Genomic DNA, 18,105 nt, shown 5'->3' with positions numbered 1-18,105 from the left:
CACAATTGTTTTGTCTGCATTGAGATCAACGTTAAAACTCTGGAATTGGTGGGGCTATTATCCTTTAGATATTAAAAGGACACCCATTCAAAAAGTAGGGTTGTCAAAACACTGAGCTCAACGTTAAGCAAAAGCAGCTTGGGGGTTAGTAGGGGGATATTATCTTTTAAGACATAAAAAGGACACCGCAGCCAAAGGGTAGTGTTGTCAACATTGAGCTCAACGTTAAACTATAGAAACCTTAGAGTTAGTAGGGGAATATTACCCCTGTAAAAATCAAAATGGCACCACTGCCATTCGGTATTCCATTTATTTATTCAATTGCATGAAAGAGTATAAATTACTGTTTAAACAGCTTGGACAAAGGTTTAGTAAAACATTGCATCTAATCTAAAAATGACATCACCATTTTTAATATCCACAGTGCTCAAATGCACACACTTCGTATCAATCTTCAGTAAAGGAGGAATTTTTAAGAGATATCAATAATGCATGAGTATAATTGTTTCAAATCATTCTTCGCAATCAAATGAAATCATTAAGCAGCATTATTTTTAGCCCATTGATAAGGATCGCCTAGAGTTGCGTTCCAGATCTTTTGTTGATCGGGTGCTTCACAGGAAACCGATCTTTGCTTATTTACCGGAACACCAAACATAGCATCACCAAGATCTTCGCTGAGATCTGCCAATATAGCTGGTTCCTTGTAATGAGTAACCGCCTGAGCCATGGCCCGAGCTCGTTTGGATGGATTAGAACTCTTGAAGATTCCAGAACCGACGAAGACGCCATCCACTCCCAACTGCATTAAAAGAGAAACGTCCGCTGGTGTTGCTGAAACAGAAACGAAAATGGGATTTTGAGAAAACAATTCGGTTTGACTTAAGACAAAATGGGTTGTAACCACTTTAAATGTCTCATTGATATAATTTTAGACGTCTGGAAAGGATGGGTCGTCTAAAACCGAAAGAGCGCTGTAACGTCTTACAAATTAAAGAAACCCGACGCACTACCTACACTATCGACAAGTAATGAGGTGATTCGCCGATACTTATTCTTTCTACGTTAATTTAATTCATTGGAATAGATTACAAGGACTATAACTCTAGTAGTAATTATCGGAAAGCGTTGAAAATCAGTAGGCTACTTTGTTTCATGACTATAAACACTGAGTAGAAATTTCACTTACCAAGTCCACCAGCAGCAAAATTAACCACAGGAAGTCGTCCAAGTTCAGCAGTCTTCTTCAAGAGGTCAACTGGTACTCTAAGTTCCTTAGCATAGTTATATATCTCTATAGCATCTAGTGATTTGGCTATTTGGATCTGTTTATTGATGGTACGTGCATGTTTAACAGCTTCTGATACATCACCTGTAACATTACATACACCTGATGACAATCGTTTCGTGTTTAAGGTAATTGACTAATTATTCTTAAAAGCCCAGTGGAGGAAATAGGATATTAATTTCGTTATAGTGGGCAAAAGAATCGTGAAAATTCGGGGTATCAATGGTGACTGGACTGAAGGGAATTGAACTTTTTTCAGACTCATATTCCCTTTTTAGAGCTTCGACGATCACAATATTATATAATCCTTTAGTGGCATTTAGCAATTGGAAACATAACAAAACTGACACAGTGCTTGATAACGATAAGAGAATACTTATCGAAACGTTGTGCTTGTGTATAATAAACCAGTGATTGTTGTCCCATATAACTGTGTCAGTTTTTCACAATATTATAGTTGATGCGAGATTAACAATCCCTCAAATGCTGATCACAGACTTTAGTTTCTTCACAATGTCTGGTCCATTAATTAATAGTTGAAATCCTGCTAGAAACCGGAGAGCATTGGATGTAAACGTACCTGTTCCAGCTTCACCTTTAGTTCTAATCATAGCAGCACCTTCAGCTATTCTTCTTAAAGCTTCACCAAGATCTCTAGCACCACAGACAAACGGTACCTTGAATGGATGTTTATCAATATGATTCACTTCATCAGCCGGTGTCAGCACTGGAACAGAAATTAAAAACTGCATAGAATTGATCTGTATTTTTAATGATTTTACGAAATACAAACGTCAAACAAAAATGCGTTAGCTATGTGAACTTTTCTAATAATTTAGATTTTTTATAATCTTTTCCCAGTGCTTCGAGAACTTTAAGTTCCATGATTAGAGGTTATGGTATCAAACTCTCTACGGAATTGCAAGATCAATGGGTGGAACTCAGTTCTTTTGTATCATCCGAACGACTAGGTGCATTTTCCTGGTGGGGTCTGGTGATCGAATGGTCTAACGCTTGCGATTTTGATAATAAGGGATATTGTTGAGTCAAGTTGTTTGATCCCTTGTACGTGACAACGAATAGGGTCGCCTGCCCAACTTGGTGGGTTTTCTCGGATTTCTCCACTGCTAAAGACCTATACGTACCATCGAATTACATAATATATAAAATTGTACTATATGTTAGTCCGGAAATGACCTAGTTTCTGTCGAATGAACGTTAAACTCCATTTCGCTTTCATTCCCTCCATGTCAGCCTCGCAGGCGCTACTCTTGAACAGTGATGGCCAGTCTTTAAAACAATCCCGTAACTATTGTTAAACTCTACAAAGGAAACATACCTTCCGATTCATCAATCATATCCACTCCTAATGACTCTAATATCTGTGCTTCGGCAAAATGGCCGATTCTAGACTTGGCCATTACAGGTATTGTTACAGCTTTTATAATACCACGAATTTTCTGAAATTAGAAATAGTATGTTTTGGATATGTATTTAGCTTACTACTGAACATGCATTAGTATGATATCGTTCTTGAACGGAAATGAAATGGGGTTTAACGTCCTACATTTCGTCACCTACTGTGCTAATAAAGATGGACATGTGCTATAGCCTACGATGTTCTATAGGGGAAATTCCGTGTGGACAGCGACGCCCTGCTCTTATTTCGAATTCCAACTTCAAGGGTTCTTTTACGTGCACGCACATGTGGAATCGAAACTCCGTTTTTCGCCCTCTCCCCCCTACATCACTTACATGGGGAAACCTCTCCGCAAAATCCCGAGGAACGTACTCGGCCAACACCGGTAGCAAACCTGATAACTCCAACTCATCGAGCTAGTGTCTTACTCACTGAGTCACCGCGACTCCCTTCTACAAAATAATCGAACTGATAATAACCACTGTATTGGCAGTATCACAATGTGTCATGCTTACCCTGAAAACAATGGGGTTAAACGTATACTAATGAAGACGGGGCTTACCTTTGGATCTGTCATTCTTGCTACACCACCATCTCGTCTGATATCAGCAGGTACACGCTCTAACGCCATTACTGCACATGCCTAGAAACAATACAAGACAAATTATCAAAGGGCAGATAATCCCCGGCATTAGATTCATTCAAATTAAAAAGAGTATACTCAACATTTATACGTGGCGCACGCGTATTTATAACGTTTACACCGAATGTCTAATGTGAAATTGTCAACTCTTCACATATTTGTAATTACGGAACAAAATTGAATCAGGTTCAACTTTCACAATATATCGTAGCTCACAAACGATTAACAATCCCCCAAATGGTGGCCTTTTGAATGTTAAGTGATATAAATAAAATACAGTTAGTAACCCCAAGGTGGAGAATGAAAACAATTTGGACAAGATATTTTAGTTTTCTTGCTCCATTAAAATGGAACCACCTTTCCGTGTTCATCAAAAGTGGTCCTTCTATTGACTGTTTCAAATCCAGACTTAAAACATGCATATTTAAACATGCATTATTATTTGAGCAAGAGCTTTTAGTTCCTATTATTATTATTATTAATAATCATTATAAATCCTGAGATTTTTTATAGCTAAATATAAAATAGGTACCCCAGCTTCTTCTGCTATGATAGCTTCTTCCGGTGTGGTGACGTCCATTATAATACCACCTTTCGCCATCTGAGCTAAACCAGCTTTTACTTTAAACGTTCCTGTGAAAGCCAAATAAAAAAAATAGATTTTAATAACAATATTCCTAAATGAGATAAATAGTCGCAGAAGAAATGCTATTTTGTCACATACACGCAACGCGACAATCACCAATTATAGACGCCCTTGAATACATAATTAAAATTAATTTGATTACATTCTCAGCACACTCTTTGGCTTGTACCTTTCACAGCATTTTACAGGAAGTACCTAACAGAAGATGTTATACAGATGTTATTTTATATAAACGCCACAATATAACATTATGTATTGTAAATATCTAATAACGGATGAAACCAATAGAAACGAATGCAGCAATCACCAATTTGCGAGAAATATGCATATTACTTAAATGTTCGGGTGCATTTTTCATCTTGGCATTCAGCGAACAACATTATATTATGGCGCAGCATAGATGATTGAATTGTAACCCTCGGACGAAAGAATTCACCTTTAACAGACATTGGCCCTGCTTGATTTATCCATACCGGCGCATACCGGCTGACCACAGTTCGGCAGTTTCCCCGACGAGGTCACTTGATTTAACAGGAAGTCGACAAAAATTCGGCCGCGGCGTACGCCGAATGCGCCGCTTTGTCGGCAGCGGCGATCACCGGCGCAAGATGGTGAACATGTCAACGAGATAAAAATTCACGTTAGTTGGGAATGCCATTAAACACGAATATTAAAGCGTTAAAATTAAACCAAATGCTTTAAAGTTGAATTAAGGCTTCGTAAAACCAGATGTTCATATGTCATTTATTTATTTTTTTTTCGGTAATACTACAAATAATTTTCTGTATTATTTTGTGGTCACTTACTTATAGTAATGCTTTCATGAATATTGTTTTTACATGCCCACATTGAAATGTGGTCGTATATTGTCGTCGCCCTGTCCGTCCGTCCATCCATCGGTCCGACGTCCATAATTGCTTGTGGACGCTCTAGAGGCCAAAGCTAACATCCGATTGATACACAGGGTTTATATATAAGGTCTTGAGACGAACAAGTATATTTTTCAATGAATTTTGATAACTGAACAGCTAAATCCATGATATTAAATTTTTCGTATTCTAAACGTTAGCCTTTCGGCGGACAAATCAAGCAGGCCCAATGTCTAACACAGCATTGGCCAACAATGAATAAAATTAAACAGAGTTGCTAATCGTGATGGTCATTAGAATGAGTTCTATGTCATTTCAATGACATATAAAAATCACAGTCTAAATTTAAATTTCAACGACATATAAAATGGAACAAAAGGTTACTCGCGTTAAATAACTTTAAAAAGACAATCTAAATTTAATACCTACCAGTGTTATAGTGTTAACAACTTTAAAGCTAGTGTTTTGAATATTATTAAATTAGAATGCATTGTTGATTATTTCAAACACAAATACAGATACAGGTTTGTCTCATCGGTTTGTTTGTGGGAAGCGCTGTCATCGTGTACTTACTTCTATTTAAGCATACTAAACCTAGGCACAGCTTGAGAAAGTATTAAGTAGATGGATCTATGTGTGCAGAATGCTATTTAAAGTTGCAATTTCATATTTTTACGTTATATTTTGAAAATTTATTAAAATAAAGCCTTAAAATAGATGGTATCTATAAACAGTCCTACCTTGTTAAAGAATAATCCTATTAATCCTATAATTCACTATTGCCAGTTGAGAAATTGGCAAAAATATCATTTTCCTTTTCAAATTCAAACGTTTGAGGATAACTACTCCATGGTGGAGAATAGAAAACAAGGGAGATAATTGGGAGGTAATTTTGTTATTATTTCCGGTGTAAATGAGTTTTAAGTGTGAGAATGACACCTATGATCGTATAATAGTGAGTTGACAACCTATTGAGCAAAAGACATAGAAATAATTATGTTTTGACTTTCTTAGAAAATATGAAATTGTAACTTTAAAAATACAACTCTAATACCTACCAGTCTTAACAACTGTTTCAGGGGAGGTAACCAAGTTGGTAACATTGATACCTGGAAGGGAATGAACAATGTTAACATATAATGATAGTAGTTTATCAATTGATAACATTGATACATAGAATGGAATGAACACAATTATTAACATTTAGCAAGATACTAGTTCATCAAATTGGTAACATTGATACCTAGAGTGGAATGAACAATGTTAATAATTATCAAGATACTAGTTTATCAAATAAGTAACATTGACACCTAGAATAGAATTTGAATTTGTAGCATTAATTTAATGCAAACTGACTCGGCACTCTTTGGGTCAAAAGCTGACTATTCTTGTCGTCTGATCTGTGAATGATTTAAGATATAAAATAGATGGGCGGGCCCAGAAAAATCCCCCGTTACACTTTCCTATTAAAATCTCATTGCTTGAAGCCCAAAGACTTACCATTTTCCGTGGAGCCATTCACAGTTTGTGACATTTTGGAATGCGGTAATTGCCTGTTAATGAAAAAAAAAATGATACTGCAGTATCATCAATAAGCATAATTAATTCAGGAGGGAACAACTTTGGCATTCTTTAATTAAGAGAATGATCATAAAATTACTCGATATACAACAGAGGTTGTTATAAAAGAAATGGTCTCCGAAGCCCTTAATTGTACAGTAAAGGATTTTTAAATTTGTCTGTTTCAGCTATTGACGTTATAGAGGCATTCGGAAATGATCGTCAAAGTTACAAAAGCCTCTACGTAACTTAAATAATTAAGGATTATTTAAGTTCTAATGGAGGCGTATAAGGACCAAATGTTTCTTGGATATATTATGCCAAGAGTCCAAGACATTCACTTAATGTTAATGCCGCACGGCCCCTGGAACTAACATGGAATCTATACACTGTTAAAATTATTATGTATTTTTACCCTTTTTAACTGGCAGAAATATTGCCATATTTCATGTTATTTCACAGTCTGTAATGTAACTTTACTCCTAGCTATTATCCATCCAAGGTAAAATTACATGTATGTAAATGGAGTACATGTAAACTCACCATAATGTTAATTTACATAAATTTGTACAATAACATTAAAAACAAAAAGATATTGTGTATTTTGACAGAGTTTATGTACTAATACCGCATAACTATTGTAGAATTACATATTATGTAATTTGCCATAGTAAGATTTCTAAAAGGAATATGTTTGTCCCGGCTTGGCTAAATAATCCCAGGACCGATCCTGGCGAACACAGAAAGTTTTGCGGACCTTTCAGCCGAGCATGTAAAACAACATTCGATAATGTAAAGGAATTAGTTGTTGTTCTTAGTGTTTAACGTCCGCTTCCACCGAAGGTGATATCGCAGACAAGTTGTCTTTTTTTTTTATTTTAGCGCACGCGTCTTTCCTGTGGAAGGAAACCGGAGTACCCGGAGTAAACCCACGAGGTTGAGAAGGCGCCCCTATCTCCAAGCCACATACGCTCACGCCAGGGATAGAAACCACACTCTAGACGTAAAGGAATTAAATGAAATGGGGATTTAATGTCCCTCTGCTCTGCTCCTTGCAATGGAAAGAGTAGGTGACATAACACCGTCCAAGCAAAATGTCCCACACAACCCAATCTATTGCATATGTCTGTCTTTATTAGCCAGTTCGGTGCATTCAGATTTTGAATAACCTATTTCTCTAAAATGGACTAAACTAACTGACAAAACAGTAAATATTTTGCGCAAAATTCGATATGTAGTCAAGGGGGAATAACCGATGTTACCACTATTTGACTGTAAATTTACAATTTTCTGTAAAAATAATATTTTCAACGACATTTTTGTTAATATACAGCCCATATAATGTAAACTGGCATATGGTTGTATAACTACATTCAGTTTGATGTAATTTTACATAAGCCTTGTATTTATATGCATTTACATCGTTTTAAATGTAAGTTAACAAACCATGTGATCTGACAAATCCGGCACTGTATTTTTACTATACTTATAACTGTAATTATCACCCAATAATACATTCTACAGTAGATATCGCTTGTGTGATATATTTCATAATCTACTGCGATATCTCGTTGATAAAGTAAAAAAAAAAAAAACCTCGGCAGAGCCTCGTTTTTTGTTACTTTATCAACTTGTGTTGATATTTTTTGATATCAAAAAAGACTGGTAGGAGATTCTTTATTAAACATATAATTTTAACAGTGATGGGGGAACCACGCCGGAAAATCCAGATGAATACGAAGCCTCCCGGTTAACTTACCAACGCCTCACCTACTAAGCCACCGCGGCTCCGATCGATCGAATAAGGATAATTGCACACTTTGTTTTCTATTTACCAGTAGGGGGGTTGGATGGCTGAATGGTTAGCGTATGCGCGCTGTATCGTAAAGTATTTCATTGAGTCAACTGGCGTGGTTTTGATTCCCCGGTTGTACGTGACAAGGAGTAGGGTCGCCTGTCCAACCTCGTGGGTTTTCTCCGGGTCCTCCGGTTTCCTCCCACTGCTAAAGACCCCTATGCGCAAACGAATTATTGAAATAAAATTAAACCATACGTAAACAAATAATCAAGATATTATTAATGCTAATTCATTAAAAACATCAACAACAAGCAAAAAAATAAAAAAAAATGCAAAAAGAGTCTGTATACAAAAGGAAAAAATACCCACAATCATTTGAGGACTTGAATGAATGCCATTTACTTCACAGTTTTAGTGGAAACTTTTCAGATCAAGTAACCGGGACACGTTATTTTAAATGCGCAAAAGAAATGAAGACATATTTATGGAGTCTCTATAAGTAATATCTTCATTATTATTATACCATATCATTTCAATGTGACATCTTACCTCGATTCTGGTTTGAAACAAAATGAATATTTTCTTCAAAGTTGGATTACAACACGCAGAATAACTGACCTTCACTAGCTGACCGTTCCAGTTAAAACGAGACTGATGAAATATATTTATCTGTTATGACATAAATCTATGTCGGTATTTATCTACATCATTTGATAAAATAGGACACATAGGTATGTACAGTATATATATACACCTACTTATCCACGCTGCGCTAATTTGTATTATATAATACCTGTATTGTTTTTATATAAAGCTTAGTATATTGTTATAAAACCAGCGTTTTAAATCTCTAAAAGGTAGATATAAATTTTAACACATGGTATAATATTAATGATATATAGTTATTGAATTAATTACTATGTGATGTTTCGACAAGGAAACTCTCATCTTTATCAAGTAAATGATACAGTTATATTGTTACCATACCAATGTTTTAAATCTTTAGTTTAGCCAATCTAAGTGTGTGAAATAGCTTTATTTAACGTCCGCTTCCAACGAGGTGATATTGCAGACAATAGCCAAGCTAAAGGTAGATATGTATATATATATATATATATTGTGTGGCCCAGAAAAAAAACCCGGCTTCCCTATCCGGCAAAACTTAATTGACATTCTTTTTTAAAATTCATACTAGTTTAACACTATTCGAGCAATGGACCTGCAACTTAGAGAGAAGTTGACAAACTTTCATATTGTGCATGTGAAATGTTAATGATATAGGTATGATACATTTTAATTATTCCACTTTAAATTGTGTACTAGTTTTCTTCTGGACCACCCTTTAAATGTTTTGAGAAAAGAAATATGTGACGATATAATGATATGCATCCCTGTCTGAAAAGACAAGGCAACATTTAGTTAATAAACTATAATTATATACTTGTGGAAGAAAAATTCTCTCGGCGTTTCTAGCTAGTTTAGTAATTAGGGCAATCATATATCGACAAGTTTGTGTAGTAGTTTATTGCCCTGTCTAGTTACTAGCTAAATTCCTCAAAAGGGGGGGTGGGGGTGGATGGCCGAATGGTTTGCACGGTCCGTCATTGAGTCAACTGGCCTGGTTTCGGTTTCGGTTCCCCGGTTGTACGTGACAAGAAGGAGTGTCGCCTGTCCAACCTCGTGGGTTTTCTCCGGATCCTCCGGTTTCCACCCACTGCTAAAGACCCCTACGCGCAAGCGAATTATTGAAATAAAATTGAACTATGTGTTAGTCCCGAAATGACCTAGTTTGTGTCGAGTGGACGTTAAACCCCATTTCTCGCTCTCTCTCTAAAGGATTTGGTCATTATATGTGGTTTTTTAAAAAAAAAAAAACGTATTGAGATACTAGGCCTACGAACGATATAACACGTGGACTTTTATCCACGTTGCAACATCTATATAAAACTGGTATGTATACGCTAATAGGCTTTAAAGATGCATTATGTAAGATTTAGATAAAGAGCTGGGACCGGTCGCTCAAACCACAGTTATTTTAACGATCCGTTAAACTCTAACCGATCGTTATCTTGCTAACGTGTCGTTTAATAGTCCGTTAAATTTCTGTTGCTGGAAAGTCAATTTCTTCATCCGTTTGCTAACGGACTGCTTAAAGTTAATCCAAGAGAAGACTGTTTGGTCATTGGCTGATTTTTAAATTTATAAATTCAATGTACATATATAACAACAAGAAACGACAGAAATAGGGACAACTGTGCAATCTGTACACAAACCTTCAAAACACTATAAAAACATCTATAGAATACTAAAGTATTTTCTTATAGAAATTTTAGCATAAATCTGTAGGAACAATTATAGGATTTGGACTACAGAAACTGTGGAATATCTGCGGCTGTTATTTCCTACAGCCCCCCCCCCCCCCAAAAAAAAAAAAAAAAAAAAAATTATGTAGAATACTATGGAAATTAATCCTATAGAAAATGGGATAGCCACCCACCTCAACCCTCTACAGTGTTTTATAGAATTCTATAGAAAACTACATAGGTATTCAATAGGCTTTTTTTGCTAAGAGTATGCTTCGACTGACAGCCGACTAATGCCATCGTTAAACAAATAACGGAGCCCAACACCTTCGTTAAATATAACGGCAAGTTAACGACATGTTAAAGTTAACGGGGCTTCCAGCAACAGACTTTCTCTCCTTTAAAGATTACGATCAGTGTAACAATATTGATAGGAGGTATATTATGCTCTGTATTAACAGATATTGGTTTTCGGTGAATATAAGAATAGATATTGGCAATATTATCTGCTTTGGTTAATTGCAATGTTAGTATATGTATGCGTCAAATTACTGTTTTGAGATAAATTGAGAATAACAGAAACCTATGACACTTTGATACATGAAATGTTCCATAGCTCGATAAACATGATGTTTACATCATGTTTTGATGGGTTAAAATTGTATCATGCCGTCACTTGTGTTGGAAAATTCCTATTGCATCATTTGTCTTAGTATCCAATCATATCAGTAATTGCACAGATCTGAACGTGATAGACTTCAAGGCCAATACCAATGTGGGTCATATAAAAGAGGCTGCAGTGCCCTTTAAGATCAGATATGATTAGGTTCCGGACAGATGACCATCTTAGTTCCTAGAGACTGTCGCTGAATTCTCAAAGAGGGTAGAAATGGCCCTGGTTTTTTAGATGACCATACATGTATATGATGTAGCAGTTTCCCCGAGACTAGCCATGCTGGTTAGACTTTTACAGGAGTTGGGGGTTTAGAGAAAGATGTTAATTTTAAAAAAGCTAATGTAATTTATTGTGCATTGTAACCATATATCTCCAGCTTGACATAAAAATGTAGAACTGAACTGTTGCAGTGTTATTCCTGGTAAGACAAACATCTTAATAGTTGATAATTGGCTTATCATGTAAATAAATGTCTAACATATGTGCAGATGTAGCTCTTACATAATGTACCTTTAATATTCAAGACACTGTACAACAGCTATTATCTTTTCACACAAAAATGATATTTGTATGTATACGACATTGGGTTTAATTGTGCAGTACATTATATAACATGTGAAACGTTATCTGAGTACGTATACATGTATAATATGTGGTTTGAATGTCAAACATAAAGTGCCGTAGCTATTCATTTTTCACTCAACGGTTTAGAAATATTCCTCCTTTTCTTGAATTGATTGTATAGTTTATTTTGAGTGAAGTCTGTGTTACTACAGGCCCAGGACTGTACAAGATAAACACTAGCTTGACATTCATTAGTCTGACAATTACTGTCCAGGGTCGGATTGTGAAAAAGCACAATCTATGAGGACAAATAGTTTCAAGAGATAATTAGATGATAATGTTACTTTAAATAAAGCATAAATATCAACATATTTAACTTAGCGTGCTTTTGCAGTAGTAGTAATATTTAGGCCTGTTATCAGCAAGTGTTTTAAAAATTAACTGGATCAAGTATTCTAAAATTTAGACCAAAATTTAGGCACTGATATTGTGAACTAAATTTTGACAATTTGGTAGAAGGTGATATAAATAAGTTAAATAGATTGCAAATATAATTTTAGGTAATGATCTTTGCTATATGTTTGAACGTCTATACGCAAGTTCCGGATATAACGCAAAGTAGAAATGGGAACTTTAAGATCTTGATATAATTAGACTATTTATAAACCGAATATCAACACCATGAACCGACACCATGAGAATATGTATGAAGTGGTATAAAGCATGCGCATTAGATCCTAAGGTTGTCACTGAGTTAAATGACGCGGTTTTGATCCCATGCTTGTACATGTCTGTCTGACTGGCTGATTGGCAAGGGCAAAGCAAGGCACATTTTATGCTATCCCTGTGAGCGCAATTTCAAAACGAATTAATAACTCTAGACACAGAACAGACCCTAACACATTTTAACGGTTAAATAATTACTAACTTTACTCTGGCCTTTTTTTCAGAGTAAAAGATGACTGGAACTCAGATGATTAACATTGGTGTGCTAGAGGTACAAGGTGCCTTCTTAGAACACAAGATATCCTTGGTAAGAGCAGCTCGAGAACTAAATGACGTCATCGTCAACGTCACTGAAATACGGAATCCCAGCCATATCACCAATGATCTTCATGGCATCATAATACCCGGAGGAGAAAGTACAACGATTAGTTTGTTTCTAAAGAGAAATGAAATGGAGGAACCATTAAGGTCGTGGGTAAAAGGAAATGGTCATATTACATGGGGAACATGTGCTGGAATGATCTTATTAGCTAAAGAAACAGAACATCAGAAACAAGGTGGACAAGTATCAGTAAGTTATTCAAATTCAAAATCTCAGTAAAACGAATTATAGTGGAGCTAAAATCAAGGGTTGAAATTAACTACAAGCTAATCATGTGTGAGATATCTTATCAGTCGTGGTGGCTCAGTGAGTATTACGCTGGATTGCTAACCAGGAGGTTTCGGGTTCGCCCTCGGTGGTGGCCGAGAAAGTTCTCCAGGATTGTTCCCCGTTTTCATTGGTGCAGAGCAGTCAGTTTGTAGTCGTTCGGGTTTTACAAAAAACGTGGGTGTTCACGGAAAGAACCCCTGACAGTTGGAATACGAAATAAAAGTACCACGTAGCGCCGCTGTGTTGACAAAATGTGGCTCATAGCTTAAAGCCCTGTAATGGACTTTCTCATAGCTCAATGTATGACGTAGTCTATAATGTCCATCTTCACTGTATGAATGGGGGGGGGGGCCGAATGGTTAGCGCCTGTGCATGCATTGTATCATAAGTTCTGCCATTGAGTCAACTGGCCTGGTTTCGATTCCCTGGTCTTACTTGATAAGGAGTAGGGTCGCCTGTCCACTGCTAAAGAACCCTGCGCGTAAGCGAATCTATACTAATATTTGTGACTGTCGTTTCTCTGTCTGAAATTTGGGGTATAGGGGTAGCTCGGACCGGGGAGTAACATAGGCCAGGTGGCGTTAGTCTACCACTTCCGGTTTCGGGGTTATGTCTCTCTCTCTCATAGCAGGATTGAGGCTAGTAATTATTTCCCTACGAATGTAGTTTGAGTTATACATAGACAATTTTTCCCTTTTCCTGCATTTTTTGATGACTCTTTGACCTAGATTTGAAGAAAAGGGATCAAATTTGCAATTTCATAGCAGTTTTGGGCAATACTGATGATATTACAGCTGAGGGATAGGGAGTGTAAAGTGTCTTTCTGCAGAGCAATAATTGCTTCGGAGGTGACATTTTGACCCCAGTCAGCATCAAATCCCCCTAGCAACCCCCTACAAAATTATGAGGAAGAGAGTGCCAATTGCGGTCCACTATGTGCCTATAAAGATTGGAACCACCGGAATGTTGAGCAAAAAGCTACAGCCATTGATGTTACAGTCATTTATCATTGAAGTCAATGGGCAGTCATGAGCAGAACGTTGAGCTAAAAGCCAGTTATCTCCCCTGCGCCTTTAACATGTCACGTACACGTACAAAATAAAAGAAATGAGATTTAACGTCGCCACTTCTACTGCAAATACAATAAGGATAAACCTATCTATAAAACGCTGTAGTCACTCATTAATTATTATAGAATTGCTTCTTTTTGGATAGACGATACATTTGGGACAACAGATCCCTTTACGAAACCACCTTAATAACACTCCATATTCCCGAACGCTGATGCTCGCGAAATGAAATGAAATGAAATGGGGTTTAACGTCCTACTGTTCTGCTCCTATACTGGGCTAATGAAGACGGGCTGATGCTCGAGAAACAATAATTTAGCTCTCCAGTAATACAGGGAGCCACGGTGGCTAAATGAGTAAGACGCTGTCTCGCTATCCAGGAAGTCGCGAGTTCGTTCCCGGTTTTGCGAGAAAGTTGATCGGAATTTCCCGGCGTGGTTTTCCCCTTGTCAGTGGCGGCGCAGAAATTAGGGCTGTCTAGTCCTTCGAATGGGACGAAACACCGAGTTCCTGTGTACATATTGGCGAATGGCGTGCACGTGAAAGATCCCTTGGCAGTTGGAATTCGATATAATACCCAAGAGTAGGTCAAAATTTCCCCCAAAGCACACTTCATTAGCCCAGTCGGAGCAGAACAGTAGGACGTTAAATCCCCATTTCATTTCATTTCTCGAGTAGCACAAAAGACTGAAAACCCCGATCTTACTCATCACCGGCAAGTGTGCTCTTTTGTCAATAGCGCCCAAAGTATGACAAAAAATAACCGACAAGGAAACATATAACGCAAGAAATATGTGTTATAGATATGCACATTCTAAATATTCCTATCGGTAATTAGAAGTGCCCCTGAAACCCTGGGCCCTGTTTCACAAAAACTTAAATCTCCTTAAAATCGTCTTAAACTAAAATTCCATCCTAACTTAAGATAGATGCGTTTCACAAAATGATTTTAAGCATTTTAGATAAAATCCACTAAAATAATATTGTAAGTTAAAATTTTATCTTAACTTATAATAGAGGCGTTTCATAAAGCTTTTTTAGGGACAATTTTAACTAAAATCAATTTTAACTTAGGACAGCCGTCACCCTCTCCTAACTTAAAATCACGACATTAACAAACATTGATTAGAGCTACGTTGTGGGATCTATTGCGACATATGGATATATTTGGAATAATGATAATATTGCCAATGGCTCGGGTTGTATAATTTAAACATACTATCATTCACAAAAATAATTTTCATTCATTTTTTTTCATTGCATGGGAAATATAGCTGCGGCCCACCCGTTTATTTTATTGTAAGGCAATATAAGCAATTAAATGACGCCCTAAATTAAAACTCCAAGAACAAAAAAAAAACCCTCAAGACCCCTGTAAACAAAGTTACTATTTTATATATTACTATGATTCAAGTATAAATAATATTATTTTCAAAAAATTGATAGACCAAAAAAAAAATCTAAACCCACTTCATATCTAATGTCTAAAAAAAATAATTTGTAGGCCTACAATTGTTTAAAATGAGAGAGAGGGAGAGAGAGAGAGAGAGAGAGAGAGAGAGGCGGGGCTTTTCGGGACTAACACATGGTTCAGTTTTATTTGAATAATTCGCTTGGGCGGGGAAAACCGAAGAGGTTGGACGTACAACCGGGGAATCGAAACCCCGTCAGTCCTATAATACTAGATACGCCATATGCAAAGTATTTATGGCTTTGGGGTTATGATGATTTATATAGGAGCCAAGGGTATTTTATATTGGGAAAAATCATTTTAATTTAGTAAGATAGATAGGCATTATCCAATAAGGAGTATGGCACTTTGGCATTTTCAAATTATTATTGAAAGTGTCAATGGGACTGACATTTCAAATCTAGGCATCGCCGGAACATTGGTTATTTCGTGTATAAGCTTAAACGTTATTAAATACTTTTAAAAATCGACAAAATTTTAGTCTAGATTAATCATTTGAGTCAGAAATATCACATGTTCGTGATAATTTCTCAGTAGTTTCTGTTATCCAAAATACCATAAAACTACGAAATCCAAGCGATTTAGTTTATCGTTACGCATTATCTCCATTGAAGCCTGCGAGTAAATCAAATGCCAAGGTCACGAAAGCGACATGCAAGTTCAAGGCCAACCAACTGATACATTTCAAAACAAAAAACACGCAATTAACTTATTTATTTCATCTCTCTACGATTGACTGACCATGTTGTTACAACGTATGAAACCCTCCTCATTGGTATTGTAACGGTTAGTTCAACCTGGCAACAGTTTTCAGTTCCGAAGCGTGTACGCTCACACCCTATGTGCCCTCAACGGAATTATGCACTGCGCGAGCGCAAGCAATTTTAACTAAAATCTATTAAAATTGCATTTTAAGTTACAATCGATCTTCGTGAAACGCTTAAAATTTAAAATTTAAGTTTGATTTTAGTTAAAATCTATTTTAGTGATTTTAGTTTAAGTTTTTGTGAAACAGGGCCCTGATTAGCTTTAAGCAAGCTACAGCATGCAATATCACCCAATATTATCATGTGCTTAGTTTGATAATTTTAGCTGAATATTTCTTATTAGTAATCTATATTAGATTAGGCTAGATGGGACTAAGAAAGTTCTTGCCTACACGGGCAATCAGCTGTGAATCCAGATCAACTCTCACACGCGTTTAACGGAACTAATTAAATTATGATTTATTTTTTTTATTTAATCTATTTTAGCTGAGATGCATGGATACTATCGTTTCTAGGAACTATTTTGGCAGACAGATAAACAGTTTTGAAGCAGATCTGACAGTAACTGATTCAGATTTAATTTCGACACCAGGATGCATATCTGATCTGTTCCACGGAGTTTTCATCCGTGCACCTGCTATTATAAAAACAACAAGTGATGATGTTAAAGTACTAGCAACGTTACAAAGGGAAGACAGGTCTGCTGTAATCGTGGCAGCAAAACAAGGGAATCAACTCTGCACATCATTCCATCCGGAGTTAACAGAAGATACCCGGTGGCATAGATATTTTATTCAGATGGTTCTGAAAAGCTTAAATTCAATTAATACATGATGTTCTTTTATTTAGCAATCCTCGTCGGAAACCTCGAGACTGTTCTATCGAGTTTATATAATAGGCTAACTCGCGATTTATTTTTTTGCATTTCTCCACCATTTTGTTTTCTGTACAATAAAATCATTCTCTTTGCAAGAATTTTTCCGTAATCCGCAAAAAAGTGTGGCACGCCCCCTTCCAGTTATTATATTCGACGGTGCCGTGGCTGAAAGTTAACCATAAACGTCAGACAGATGTCCGCATTTTATCTAGAGCAATTTTTCGCTCCATACCTACTTAGTTGGTGTCTCCGATTGCAGTGCCGCCTAATCTAAATTCTGCTCAGACTGCGTATCCACTTTCTGTGTTCAATTTTATAGATTTTCAGATCCAAATCAGGTTTCTTGAATCTCTGAATACTTTCGTTAATGTGGTTCGCTACAACAAAACGGGATCGAGAGAGAATTGGAAAGAGAATACTCTCTTGGAATATCTGCATTCATATGCGCCTTGAACGTTACCGGGTCCAGTGTAATTGATTCAAATGGGGTTTAACGTACTAGTATTTTATGGGTGAATTATTGCCAGAACAGCGGCACGACGGCTTAATTCCAACTATCATTGGTTCTTTTACGTGCACGCCAATGTGTACACCGGACCTCGGTTTTCGTCCCATGCGAACGACTATACGTTGTCCCTTGCAGACCCCCCCCCCGTCTTACACCAACCCCAGGATCGAACACGGGACCTCCATGTGAGCGAGCCAACGTCCTACTGATTGGTTCCCCCTTTTCATTTCATCTTACTGTCTGAGCCACCGAGCCTCCTTAATTTGT

General features: G+C 36.8%; 2 protein-coding genes across 4 annotated transcripts; one reads left to right on the top strand and one right to left on the bottom strand.

Annotated features, from left to right (window-relative positions):
* Window positions 1-296: 296 nt before the first annotated feature.
* Window positions 297-8,924, bottom strand: LOC126825279 (pyridoxal 5'-phosphate synthase subunit SNZERR). Its single transcript, XM_050554868.2, has 9 exons — window positions 8,774-8,924; window positions 6,367-6,419; window positions 5,925-5,975; window positions 3,884-3,984; window positions 3,271-3,351; window positions 2,628-2,748; window positions 1,869-2,015; window positions 1,190-1,372; window positions 297-834 (listed from the first exon to the last, which is right to left on the bottom strand). The coding sequence occupies exons 2-9, from the start codon at window positions 6,398-6,400 to the stop codon at window positions 539-541; spliced, it is 1,014 nt and encodes a 337-aa protein (XP_050410825.1). The 5' UTR covers window positions 6,401-6,419; window positions 8,774-8,924; the 3' UTR covers window positions 297-538.
* Window positions 8,811-17,394, top strand: LOC126825283 (pyridoxal 5'-phosphate synthase subunit PdxT). 3 transcript variants are annotated; one of them, XM_050554875.2, is made up of 3 exons: window positions 8,811-8,955; window positions 12,718-13,064; window positions 16,940-17,394. In XM_050554875.2, the coding sequence occupies exons 2-3, from the start codon at window positions 12,726-12,728 to the stop codon at window positions 17,285-17,287; spliced, it is 687 nt and encodes a 228-aa protein (XP_050410832.1). In that variant the 5' UTR covers window positions 8,811-8,955; window positions 12,718-12,725; the 3' UTR covers window positions 17,288-17,394. The 3 variants fall into 3 exon arrangements, with proteins under 3 accessions (XP_050410832.1, XP_050410834.1, XP_050410833.1); XM_050554877.1 differs by lacking the exon at window positions 8,811-8,955 and adding an exon at window positions 8,962-9,081; XM_050554876.1 differs by lacking the exon at window positions 8,811-8,955 and adding an exon at window positions 11,365-11,624.
* The last annotated feature ends 711 nt before the right edge of the window (window positions 17,395-18,105 follow it).

This window comes from Patella vulgata, chromosome 6, assembly GCF_932274485.2.
Source record: "Patella vulgata chromosome 6, xgPatVulg1.2, whole genome shotgun sequence".
Classification (NCBI taxonomy): domain Eukaryota; kingdom Metazoa; phylum Mollusca; class Gastropoda; family Patellidae; genus Patella; species Patella vulgata.
This window is presented reverse-complemented; position numbering and strand designations above follow the sequence as displayed.

Bases quoted from the DNA above. Each gene is read 5' to 3' on its own strand.
- LOC126825283 (XM_050554875.2), top strand. From the start codon at position 12,726: ATGACTGGAACTCAGATGATTAACATTGGTGTGCTAGAGGTACAAGGT. The intron at 13,065-16,939 runs GTAAGTTATTCA...AATCTATTTTAG, and splicing joins AACAAGGTGGACAAGTATCA to CTGAGATGCATGGATACTAT.
- LOC126825279 (XM_050554868.2), bottom strand. From the start codon at position 6,400: ATGTCACAAACTGTGAATGGCTCCACGGAAAATG. The intron at 3,352-3,883 runs GTACCTATTTTA...TATTGTTTCTAG, and splicing joins TCATAGCAGAAGAAGCTGGG to GCATGTGCAGTAATGGCGTT. The intron at 2,016-2,627 runs GTATGTTTCCTT...TTTCTGTTCCAG, and splicing joins TATGATTGATGAATCGGAAG to TGCTGACACCGGCTGATGAA.